This window comes from Schistocerca serialis, chromosome 4, assembly GCF_023864345.2.
Source record: "Schistocerca serialis cubense isolate TAMUIC-IGC-003099 chromosome 4, iqSchSeri2.2, whole genome shotgun sequence".
Taxonomy (NCBI): Eukaryota; Metazoa; Arthropoda; class Insecta; order Orthoptera; family Acrididae; genus Schistocerca; species Schistocerca serialis.
The window spans coordinates 34,399,142-34,412,736 of record NC_064641.1 but is presented as its reverse complement, the minus strand read 5'-3'; the positions used below and the strand labels follow the sequence as shown (position 1 = coordinate 34,412,736).

The 13,595-nt window shown below is 41.7% G+C and overlaps 1 protein-coding gene across 1 annotated transcript in view; it reads right to left on the bottom strand.

Moving 5' to 3' along the window:
* The window catches only part of LOC126473892 (facilitated trehalose transporter Tret1-like), a 140,089-nt gene extending 126,751 nt beyond the window's left edge, over nucleotides 1-13,338 (bottom strand). The window contains exon 1 of the mRNA XM_050101232.1: nucleotides 13,211-13,338. Coding sequence (XP_049957189.1) covers nucleotides 13,211-13,268 — 58 coding nt within the window. The 5' untranslated portion in view covers nucleotides 13,269-13,338. The remainder of the gene's footprint in view (nucleotides 1-13,210) is intronic.
* Nucleotides 13,339-13,595: the final 257 nt, after the last annotated feature.

The following is a 13,595-nucleotide window of genomic DNA, read 5'->3' as shown; positions in this document are numbered from 1 at the left end:
CTAAAAAAGACGTGGAATAATAAATCGAAAAATGTCCACAGCTATAAGAGGACTTTTTTTAACACTACACTTCGAGGTGCTTTTAGAATCGCGTCATGGAAGTGGTATTGTCTGATCAGCCACCAGCTTCTGATACTGTTGACCTTAACAAAGTTCAATATATGGCTTGTGCTGCGGGTATTTAACAGTGTGTTCGTGGACGGAAAACACGGGATTTAATTCTCCTGACAATCGTCAAGGTTTAGTTTTTCTGCGCTTTTCCTAAACCGCATCAGGTGAACTCCGACATGGCTCTTTGAATAAATCACGGCTGATTTCATGCCTGATTCTGTCTGATAATGCGGCCACACAGCAATCCGATTATGGCACGTGAAGTTCAGAGCTCAAACATCAGTATTCCAAAGCAGTTCCATACAACTCTCAAAAATTCTCGAGAAAATCGACTCTGATTTTTTCCGAGCGCATAAACGTTTTAAAGCAAGGTCGTTTCTTCGACAGGCATAGAATGCTCAACTACTGTTTGGAGTTCTGGGTTCCATTCCCGTCGGATGCAAATTTTTAAACAAGGTGCATGCTTTACGAGTATTTTTGTGAAGCGTAAAATATTTAAGATGAAAAAAAAATCAGTAATACTCAAGACTGGAAATCGCTAGATCGCTGTTTCCGCCCTCGTTTCGTCATTATTTTTTTCGTTTTTTTTCCTCTTTCAGTTCGAACACCTACGTATTCAATATAAAATCCATCGAATATATGCTAATTAACACATACCTAATTTATACGTGTCCGAGAGAACAGACACAATTCTTGATTGCGCAACCGTGCATATACATGATGAAATGAAACAGAAATTCTTACATCCTCCACAGTCGGGTGCGTAAAGCAGGAAATCCTGGTTCGGGTCACGATTCGGCAGATATTTTTACTTGTTGCCATTGAATTCATTTCAGTGCCTGAATGCGGCCGATGTCAGAATTTCTGTTTCATTTCATCAAAATTATAATTGTCATTTTTCTGAAAACTCCGTTTCTTCTTACAGTATTTGTAATTAAATATTGCACACAAAAATCCAAAATCCAGTTTTTATTGCAAATATAAATTGTTAGTTGCCAGTTTTTTCTAGAAGATGGTTAATATCGACTGCTTAAATTAAAAACATTACAAATTAATTTATGTATTTTATGCTTCATGGAAATGCTCGTGGAACATAGATTAGATTAGATTAGATTAGATTAGATTAATACTAGTTCCATGGATCATGAATACGATATTTCGTAATGATGTGGAACGAGTCGAATTTTCCAATACATGACATAATTAGGTTAATTTAACAACATACTTAAGTTAATATAACAACTTCATTTTTTTTCTTTTTTTTTTCTTTTTTTAAATATTTTTTCTTTTTTTTCTTAATTTATATCTAAAAATTCCTCTATGAAGTAGAAGGAGTTGTCATTCAGAAATTCTTTTAATTTCTTCTTAAATACTTGTTGGTTATCTGTCAGACTTTTGATACTATTTGGTAAGTGACCAAATTGACTTTAGTGCCAGTATAATTCACCCCTTTCTGTGCCAAAGTTAGATTTAATCTTGAATAGTGAAGATCATCCTTTCTCCTAGTATTGTAGTTATGCACACTGCTATTACTTTTGAATTGGGTTTGGTTGTTAATAACAAATTTCATAAGAGAGTATATATACTGAGAAGCTACTGTGAATATTCCTAGATCCTTAAATAAATGTCTGCAGGATGATCTTGGGTGGACTCCAGCTATTATTCTGATTACACGCTTTTGTTCACTAAATACTTTATTCCTCAGTGATGAATTACCCCAAAATATGATGCCATATGAAAGCAATGAGTGAAAATAGGCGTAGTAAGCTAATTTACTAAGATGTTTATCACCAAAATTTGCAATGACCCTTATTGCATAAGTAGCTGAACTCAAACGTTTCAGCAGATCATCAATGTGTTTCTTCTAATTTAATCTCTCATCAATGGACACACCTAAAAATTTGGAATATTCTACCTTAGCTATATGCTTCTGATTAAGGTCTATATTTATTAATGGTGTCATACCATTCACTGTACAGAACTGTATGTACTGTGTCTTATCAAAATTCAGTGAGAGGCCGTTTACAAGGAACCACTTAGTAATTTTCTGAAAGACAGTATTGACAATTTCATAAGTTAGTTCTTGTTTGACAGGCGTGTTTACTATACTTGTATCATCAGCAAAGAGAACTAACTTTGCCTCTTCATGAATATAGAATGGCAAGTCATTAATATATAATAAGAACAACAAAGGACCCAAGACTGACCCTTGTGGAACCCCATTCTTGATAGTTCCCCAGTTTGAGGAATGTGCTGATCTTTGCATGTTACGAGAACTACTTATTTCAACTTTCTGCACTCTTCCAGTTAGGTACGAATTAAACCATTTGTGCACTGTCCCACTCATGCCTCAATACTTGAGCTTGTCTAGCAGAATTTCATGATTTACACAATCAAAAGCCTTTGAGAGATCACAAAAAATCCCAATGGGTGGTGTTCGGTTATTCAGATCATTCAAAATTTGACTGGTGAAAGCATATATGGCATTTTCTGTTGAAAAACCTTTCTGGAAACCAAACTGACATTTTGTTGGTACTTCATTTTTACAGATATGTGAAGCTACTCTTGAATACATTACTTTCTCAAAAATTTTGGATAAAGCTGTTAGAAGGGAGATTGGACGGTAATTGTTGACATCAGATCTATCCCCCTTTTTATGCAAAGGTATAACAATAGCATATTTCAGTCTATCAGGGAAAATGCCCTGTTCCAGAGAGCTACTACACAGGTGGCTGAGATTCTTACATATCTGTTGAGAACAAGCTTTTAGTATTTTGCTGGAAATGCCATCAATTCCATGTGAGTTTTTGCTTTTAAGCAAGTTTATTATTTTCCTAATTTCAGAGGGAGAAGTGGGTGAGATTTCAATTGTATCAAATTGCATAGGTATGGTCTCTTCCATTAACAGCCTAGCATCTTCTAATGAACACCTGGATCCTACTATATCCACAACATTTAGAAAATGATTATTAAAAATATTTTAAACTTCTGACTTTTTGTTCGTAAAGTTTTCATTCAATTTGATGGTAATACTGTCTTCCTCTGCTCTTGGTTGACCTGTTTCTCTTTTAATAATATTCCAAATTGTTTTAATTTTATTATCAGAGTTGCTGATTTCAGACATGATACACATACTCCTGGATTTTTTAATAACTTTTCTTAATATAACACAGTAGTTTTTATAATTTTTGATAGTTTCTGGGTCACTACTCTTTCTTGCTGTCAGATACATTTCCCTTTTCCGGTTACAAGATATTTTTATACCCTTAGTAAGCCATGGTTTGTTACAAGGTTTCTTACAAGTATATTTAACTATTTTCTTGGGGAAGCAGTTTTCAAATGCATTTACAAAAATGTCTTGAAATAAATTATATTTTAAATTTGCATCAGGTTCACGGTACACCTCATCCCAGTCTATCTGCTGTAGGCTTTCCCTGAAATTTGCAATTGTTAAATCGTTGACTGAACGTACTACTTTAGAGGACTGTTTAGTATTGCTGAATGGAGCTATGTCATATATTGTAACTAGCTGTGCACCATGATCAGAAAGACCATTCTCAACAGGCTGAGCATTTATCTGGTTAAACTTATCTTGGTCTATAAAGAAGTTATCTATCAGTGAACTGCTATCCTTTACCACCCGAGTAGGAAAATCAATAACAGGTGTCAAATTGAAAGAACCGAGTAATACTTCAAGGTCATTTTTCCTATTACCCTCTTTCAGAGAATCTACATTGAAGTCCCCGGAAATAATAATTTGCTTCCCCCTGTCTGACAGATAGCACAACAAGGAGTCCAAATTTTTCAGAAATAGATGAAAATTTCCTGATGGGGACCTATATACAGTTACAATTATAAATGTGCCTTTATTTAATTGAAGCTCACAGGCACATGCTTCTATATGTTTCTCTACACAAAACTTTTTTGTTTCTATACTTTTTGCACAATGATAACTTTTGACATATATAGCAAATCCTCCTTTCTCCATATTTTCTCTCATTACATGTGCAGAGAGCTTATATCCACTTACATTTACCTTATCCACATCAGTAACAATGTGATGCTCAGACAGGCATAGTATATCTATTTCATTCTCAGCTTCTAAATCTTCTAAACAAACCAGAAGCTCATCTACTTTGTTCTTTAAACTTCCAATATTTTGATGAAATATACTTACATTATTTTTAATTATACTTTTCTGAGAACCTCTGCTTATTCTAACATTTGCAGTACTCTCCTGTCTGAGTTTCCCATTGTGCTTAGGCCTAGTTCCTATACCAGTGGTCACACGGTGTTCAGAGAGGCAGATTATGTCAACTGGGTTGGGTGACTTTAATTCATCAATGCAATTACCTAGGACTGAGATACAACTTGGTGGAGATAAAATTTCTGGTGATTGGTGAAAATTTATAATTGATAGCTGTGATTGGTGATCCAATGTGCAGAATTGTGCTGTTTAATTTCTTTCCTAAACTGAAGATTTGTTTCAATCCTGACCTCTCGTAGAACTTGACATCTTTCTGTCCTACCTATCCTAAAAAAGGTGCTGCTCCAACACCTGTAACCACTGGTATTTTATCACTCATGGCAGTGCCTTCCCCCCTTAAGTTTCCTGCTATTACCCCAGCCAGTTTCCCCTTCCTTTTCCTGTTGAGATGTAGGCCGTGCCTGGTATAGTCCCACCTACTGAGATAATCAACAGGAACCACACCAATATGAGCCCCCGCACCCGACCCAAGCAGCCGTTCCAACTCCAAATTAACTCTCCCAACAGAAGAGTTCAAATGAGGCCGGTCATGGCGTCTCAGGACAGATACAAATTCAACATTGGTGTGTCTCGATGCCGACGCAATCTTTACCAGGTCACACTCTATACTGTACCCAGGATCTCTGTCGATGCTGTTCCCTGGCCCTCCCACAATAACCACGGTGTCTTCCCTGGTAAATCCTTTACAGAGTGAACCTAAATCCTCTGTCACCTGATCCAGACTAGCACTTGGTTTGAAAAAATTTGTGACCTGGTATTCTGGTCCTAATTCCTCCTGCAGAAGTTGGCCTACACCTCTGGCATGAGAACTGCCTAACAACTAAACTTTCTTCCTTTTCAATGACTTTCCTACATTCTTTTTCAATTTCCTATTGAAAGTTTGTTGTGTCCTGTCTACACCTACCTCTGCTTGAGGCTCATCAGTTTCTAACTGAAGCAACAGGTCAAACTTATTTTTGACATTCACCACAAAACTGTCAGACCTAGTTCTAGGCCTGTTCCTTCTGCTACCTGTTGCCACTTCCCACCTCTCTTTGCCGTTCTCCCTCCTTAACCAGTCCAGATCTTCCCTAGCCTGATCTAGCTCAGCCTGAAGGGCAGCAATTTTCCCCTCCTGTTCCACTATCTTCCTATCTCTGCTGCAAATCCTACATAACCACTGATGAGCCTGATCCACTTTCCCAACACCCACGCCACTGCAGTCCCCCCAGTGAAAAAAACTACTACATCCATCACACCAAACCCCGGAACTAACAATTCTACGGCAAGTCAGGCACTTCTCACTCATGGCAAAAATAATACTTTAGCTAGAATAAATCAATTAAATTACCTCTTATAAAAAAATTTGCTATCATCAGGACTCGAACCCAGGGCATCCACATTGCAGACGAGCCCTCTACCACAGTCCCACTTGCGGACATTGCATGACGGCCGTTCTAGTTTATTTGTTGATCCCTCCTCTCAGTGTTTTTTTTTTTTTTTCTTACAGAGGCGGACCGCCTCTGACCAAATACGCTGAGCTACCGTGCCGGCGCTTGCCGGTAGAAAAAGCGGGCCAGGTTTAGGAAATTAGAGAGCTTGGCAGACTTCAATTTCGATTTTCTCGAGAATTTTTTAGAGTTGTATCGACTGGTTTTGTTCGAACTTCACGTACTATAAAAACAAAAGAATACAGAAACACGATTGCCGTGTGATCTCGTAAGACGAGCTTGTGTTCCACGTATGCATACAGAAGAGGAAAGTCAGCTGCTAAACAATCTCGAAATTCATGGTGAAAACCTTCAGCTGTGTTTTATTTTGAACAGTGCTACTAGTTTCGATCATAGCCCATTTTCAAGTTTATCTTAGTTTGTTATTGACTTTCGATGTGAATAATCCTTTTGGCGGCAATTGCTCTATACCATTATTAAATTGTAGACAGTTTTGTTGACTACGACTTACGAGCAACAGCAACTAGTAAATGTTTACATCACGGCATAACATTCCAGCCACTTATGCCTGCTAAGCTTGAAAATAGTCTGTGACCGAAACTAGTAGCACTGTACAAAATAAGATTTTCACCATGAATTTCAACGTGTAACTACCTTGTTGTCCCCATGAGTTTAAACTCTAAACTTACTTCCTTATTCCTCTCCTACTGAGATGTTGATTTCTCGTTAATCTGAGAGAGGTTTCTGTCCGCTGGAATATTACACAGAAATTGTACTCTCTAAAACACCTTGTTTTCCGTAGCACAGTTACGCATTTACGGCAATAACCAACCAGTTGTTCCCAAAGTGGAACCATCCACCTAAGGAAAACATCTGACCGTCACTAATCTTGACCGAATCCAAGTCGCTTTTTTGCAGTTTTATTTTCTTTAGCTAAGCCTTCTCTGGACCACAATGAACAGCTAGATTACGTCTCCCCACATCTTCTGAAGCTTTTCAACTCTGTTTCACTTCGTCAGACAACTAATCAAGGGTGTATCTTCCCAGGTATTTGATTCTCTCGATGAAAATTTGGGTAATAGAAACTTGCTGTGCTACGAATGTTCTATAGAAACGAAAGCAACATCAGTTATGTTCTAAGGAAGCGTAATACGATCTCTGATGTAATCAGTTTACATAAACGATTGATCATATATGGTCGCAGCATTGTAAGATTATTCTGATGATCCTCCTGTAAAGAGGAAAGTATTGTCGTTGTGCGATATTTACACCAAAATGAAGGGACGATGCGACGGCTGATTTAGAGAGGCTTTTACAAGAAAATATCGGTTAGCTACATACAGTCATTCTTTGGTTGTAGAGGAAACGTGGGAACCTGGCACCTCAGCCACAAGGACAATGCCTCCCTGGATGATGGTGTCCGTGGGAACGTTGCGTATGCTGACACGTCCCTGGGAAGCCGGAAGGTTGGCTTACGTAACATTCAGGTACAAGTGCCCTTGATACACTAGACACAGCAAAGTTAACCCATTCTCGGCGATGTTTGCTACGAAGCCTATATGACACCTGGAGTCGTTGTGGAACGATTTCGGCTCCGGGAACTCCGCGCCTATTTACAACCAATGAACGGATGTGGGTCGGCACTGGAAAGTGATACTTCCCTGATTGAAACTTTCACTCTGCAGCGCGTAGCTGAGTCGGTGCACCAGTTGCCCGCGAAAGGCAAAGGTTTCGAGCTCGAGCCTCCGTGCTACACACAGTCTTAGTCTACCAGGTAGTTTCATATTTCTTTCCTGTTGAAGGTGATAGTTTTGGTTTTCAGATGACACCTATAGCAGGAAATTTAACTGAGAGCGGCAATCTACGCGGCGAACTAGTAACGAGCCGAATGATCAATGTGAGCACGTTTCTTTGAATATTTAAGAGACAACCATACAAAAGAGAGAAGAGATCCAGGGTGAGTATCGGTGTACAGGTGTTAGAATGGAACGGAGCCAGTAGATGTTAGGCTGGCGCTGGCGGCCCAAGGGTGGACTGGAGAGAGTGGTGCGCGACTAGTGATGTCAAATGGTTCAAATGGCTCTGAGCACTATGGGACTTAACATCTGTGGTCATCAGTCCCCTTGAACTTAGAACTACTTAACCCTAACTAACCTAAGGACATCACACACATCCATGCCCGAGGCAGGATTCGAACCTGCGACCGTAGCGGTCGCGCGGTTCCGGACTGAGCGCCTAGAGCCGCTAGACCACCGCGGCCGGCAACTAGTGATATCGTTTCGTTTACACAGCTGATAGGGTCCAGTGTACTGTACTACTCCTTCATTGGTGTCTAAGCTGACATCACAATCTGACCTGAAGAGGGCGTTGATGAAGCCAGCTGCCAAAAAATAAAATAATAAAAACGTGGCGTGGGCGGCGTCAAGATTAGTAATTCAGGATCACTTGCTAACGTTTCTAAGAATTCGTGTCTAGACTTAAACATCTGACCATGTTGAGTGCCAGCTGAATTCTACTTTAGTATGTCTGGCATTCTACAACGAACCGATTTCGATTCAACTATACCTAATCGTCAAAAACGGGCCTTCCACCTAAGAATCAAAGTGCCTGAACGGGAGAGGTTCGCGTGAAGCAGGGAGATACGCATTTTGGACGACCTGACTTGGTACTTCGCTTTCATTATTGGCGTTTATTTACTATGGTGCTCCAAAACTGGTTCACGATAGACTCGTCAAAGATGTATATCTGAATAACTAGAGTGTAAAATGTAACTCGTGAGCGCATTTGTTCGTAAATGCTACTCGCTTTAAATTTGCTTGTCAGAGTCTGTGTTCATTTTTGCAGTGTGGCTTGGGGTAGGGAAAGGGCCACTCCCATTTTCTGACATTCGGTTTATTTTGTCTTTCAATATGAACGGTGGGCCAAACACGATGGTGCACCACGGAAATCTCAGTTGCTACCAATTGTGGATGCTTTCAAATGAAATTTCTACCTACTTCGCAGTGGACGTGGTTGTTATCTTTTAATAACACGGTAACGCCAGACCATACGTTAGAGGGAACCCTGATTCATTCCTATAAATTTAGTGGGCATTCAGCTGGACATTCACTGGACATTCAGCTGATCAGCTCATTCTCCAAAGCATGGATGAGACGATGATGTTTGCCATTTAAACTACTAATTAATAGCAGCAAGTCCTACTCGTATTCTGCAAACCATAATCTGAAGGAGAACATTCGAGAATATGAAACGAGTTAAAGTATAAATTAATAGAGATGAGTAGCTATCAGAAACAACCTGTGTAGTTTTTTCTCACTCATGCGTACTCCAAAACAGTCTCATAGGCTTTAAGAAGTCTACAGATGCATGTAGTACAGTTAACAGAAAAACTGCTGCACTGAAAATTCGTTGCTTACAAATATGCTACCCAGCTGCTCTTAATTTACTACTGATTGCTCCATTTTTACACGAGCAAATTGATAGCCGGCATACGGAAACAGTTTTCTATAAATTGTAATCTAAAGAGCTATATACAGAAAGAGCATTATTACTTAACAATTTTTCCAATTTATTTTATGCAGTATGTGATTAGTGACATTAAAAAAAAATATTTAGTCTTTGCAAGGATTCTCAGTTTCTCATCTTACGTCGTAGGCAACTTTACATCAGAATATGATGCCTCGCCTTAACTATGAACAAGGAAACAACTTTTACATGAACATTATTTTTATACTTTGTGTTGTGGCTGTGTAAATTACAGTTTAATAATTGTGTGTCAATGTATCTCTTAAGAATACGGTATACAGTATACAGTTAGCTTGTCCACATAACATTCCTTTTGTACGGTTTTCCAAAATACATTACGTAGTCGCTTTAGCTGCATTTTTCCTTCATTTAATGCTGTAAGTGGAAATCTGCAATATCAGTTACCATATATGTATGCATGTCAGTACTTAAAAGACGAAATCACGGCGATATGCACCTCTAGGTCATCTTTTTCTTCTGTTTCATTTAGTATATAAATGTAAATACACAGCTACGTCGTTTTTATTTGTTTGAGATTCCGTAACACGAACAGATGTAAGATTAACACTTGAGTGATTTTGTGGGAACGAACTGCACGGTTGATTAGCTATTGTTCTTGCTGTGTCTGATATGGCTGGACAAACACGTTTAACTGACGTGACTGTGCCACCGCTCACTTATTCTCTATTGTACGTCAGTTATGCGGTTCATAACCAAAAGTGAACCAAAAATAGATCCATGCGGGACAGCATATTGTATATTTCCTTGTGGACTATGTTTGAAGAAGATTCACAGACTCGTCACAACGTAGAAGCCACAGAGTTGAAAATCAAACAATATCCGCACATAAAATATGTTACTTATCAAATGTCAACAGAAAGCTCCCCGCTGTCGCAGTACTTGGGATAAGACTCGAAACAGTGAATATTGATACAGTATGATTCGGTTTGTGTGTTCTACATCCATACTCCGCAAGCCACCTGACGTTGTGTGGCGGAGGGTACCTTGAGTACCTCTATCGGTTCTCCCTTCTATTCCAGTCTCGTATTGTTCGTGGAAAGAAGGATTGGCGGTATGTCTCTGTGTGTACTCTAATCTCACTGATTTTATCCTCATGGTCTCTTCGCGAGATATACGTAGGAGGGAGCAATATACTGCTTGACTCTTCGGTGAAGGTATGTTCTCGAAACTTTGACAAAAGCCCGTACCGAGCTACTGAGCGTCTCTCCTGCAGAGTCTTCCACTGCAGTTTATCTATCATCTCCGTAACGCTTTCGCGATTACTAAATGATCCTGTAACGAAGCGCGCCGCTCTCCGTTGGAACTTCTCTATCTCTTCTATCAACCCTATCTGGTACGGATCCCACACCCGTCAGCAGTATTCAAGCAGTGGGCGAACAAGCGTACTGTAACCTACTTCCTTTGTTTTCGGATTGCATTTCCTTAGGATTCCTCCAATGAATCTCAGTCTGGCATCTGCTTTACCGACGATCAACTTTATATGATCATTCCATTTTAAATCACTCCTAATGCGTACTCCCAGATAATTTATGGTATTAACCGCTTCCAGTTGCTGACCTGCTATATTGTAGCTAAGTGATAAGGGATCTTTCTTTCTATGTATCCGCAGCACATTACATTTGTCTGCATTGAGATTCAATTGCCATTCCCTGCACCATGCGTCAATTCGCTGCAGATACTCCTGCATTTCAGTACAATTTTCCATTGTTACAACCTCTCGATAAACCACAGCATCATCCGCAAAAAGCCTCAGTGAACCTCCGATGTCTTCCAGAAGGTCATTTATCTACACTCCTGGAAATTGAAATAAGAACACCGTGAATTCATTGTCCCAGGAAGGGGAAACTTTATTGACACATTCCTGGGGTCAGATACATCACATGATCACACTGACAGAACCACAGGCACATAGACACAGGCAACAGAGCATGCACAATGTCGGCACTAGTACAGTGTATATCCACCTTTCGCAGCAATGCAGGCTGCTATTCTCCCATGGAGACGATCGTAGAGATGCTGGATGTAGTCCTGTGGAACGGCTTGCCATGCCATTTCCACCTGGCGCCTCAGTTGGACCAGCGTTCGTGCTGGACGTGCAGACCGCGTGAGACGACGCTTCATCCAGTCCCAAACATGCTCAATGGGGGACAGATCCGGAGATCTTGCTGGCCAGGGTAGTTGAATTACACCTTCTAGAGCACGTTGGGTGGCACGGGATACATGCGGACGTGCAGTGTCCTGTTGGAACAGCAAGTTCCCTTGCCGGTCTAGGAATGGTAGAACGATGGGTTCGATGACGGTTTGGATGTACCGTGCACTATTCAGTGTCCCTTCGACGATCACCAGTGTAGGAGATCGCTCCCCACACCATGATGCCGGGTGTTGGCCCTGTGTGCCTCGGTCGTATGCAGTCCTGATTGTGGCGCTCACCTGCACGGCGCCAAACACGCATACGACCATCATTGGCACCAAGGCAGAAGCGACTCTCATCGCTGAAGACGACACGTCTCCATTCGTCCCTCCATTCACGCCTGTCGCGACACCACTGGAGGCGGGCTGCACGATGTTGGGGCGTGAGCGGAAGACGGCCTAACGGTGTGCGGGACCGTAGCCCAGCTTCATGGAGACGGTTGCGAATGGTCCTCGCCGATACCCCAGGAGCAACAGTGTCCCTAATTTGCTGGGACGTGGCGGTGCGGTCCCCTACGGCACTGCGTAGGATCCTACGGTCTTGGCGTGCATCCGTGCGTCGCTGCGGTCCGGTCCCAGGTCGACGGGCACGTGCACCTTCCGCCGACCACTGGCGACAACATCGATGTACTGTGGAGACCTCACGCCCCGCGTGTTGAGCAATTCGGCGGTACGTCCACCCGGCCTCCCGCATGCCCACTATACGCCCTCGCTCAAAGTCCGTCAACTGCACATACGGTTCACGTCCACGCTGTCGCGGCATGCTACCAGTGTTAAAGACTGCGATGGAGCTCCGTATGCCACGGCAAACTGGCTGACACTGACGGCGGCGGTGCACAAATGCTGCGCAGCTAGCGCCATTCGACGGCCAACACCGCGGTTCCTGGTGTGTCCGCTGTGCCGTGCGTGTGATCATTGCTTGTACAGCCCTCTCGCAGTGTCCGGAGCAAGTATGGTGGATCTGACACACCGGTGTCAATGTGTTCTTTTTTCCATTTCCAGGAGTGTATATAGTGAATAGCAACGGTCCTACGACACTCCCCTGCGGCACACCTGAAATCACTCTTACTTCTCTCAATGGAGAGAATGACATGCTGCGTTCTGTTATCTAGGAACTCTTCAATCCAATCACACAATTGGTCTGATAGTCCATATGCTCTTACTTTTTTCATTATACGACTGTGGGGAACTGTATAGAACGCCTTGCGGAAGTCAAGAAACACGGCATCTACCTGGGAACCCGTGTCTATGGCCCTCTGAGTCTCGTGGACGAATAGCGCGAGCTGGGTTTCACACTATCGCCTTTTTCGAAACCCATGCTGATTCCTACAGAGTAGATTTCTAGTATCCAGAAAAGTCATTATACTCGAACATAATACGTGTTCCAAAATTGTACAACTGATCGACGTTAGAGATATAGGTCTATAGTCCTGCACACGGGTGTTCCACGTATCTGTACAACAACAACTGACACGTCACGTATCTCTCGAGTGTAAAAAATATTTCGGTCTGAAAATGTTGAAACACCACTTTTCGAAAACAGCGAAGTTTATGAAACTTATTGGTCGTCGAAAGTCATGCAGAGATGGGTAATCATTCTGCCGAAATTACCTATACTTGATGTAAAGAAGTCAGTACTTACAGACTGCTGTAAGTATTTACTTACCGGCCAGAACGGCAAGAAGCTGCCTCAGGACACCACTGAAGCGGAAGAGTTTGATCATTGTGCCGCGGGCGTTCTGGAACTGCCGGTCTGAATTACACGCCACTGGAGGCCGCCGTGCGAACCCTACGGACGCGTTGCCGTGACTGCGTCACTAGCGGCTGCCGAGAGTCACGCAAATGAGTGGCGAAGTTGCTCGACAAGAGACGCGATAACGGCATCGCATACGGCAAAGGAAGCTATACGCTCTCGGCTATCGAGTTAATCTAAACGACTCTTTCACGTCACTGGATGCATATAACGGCCGTGTCAGTTCTCTTACACAAAAGAATTTTGAACTCTGACAAAGAGTACTTGAAATACGTCCTTCAGAGTGGAAATTTACCAC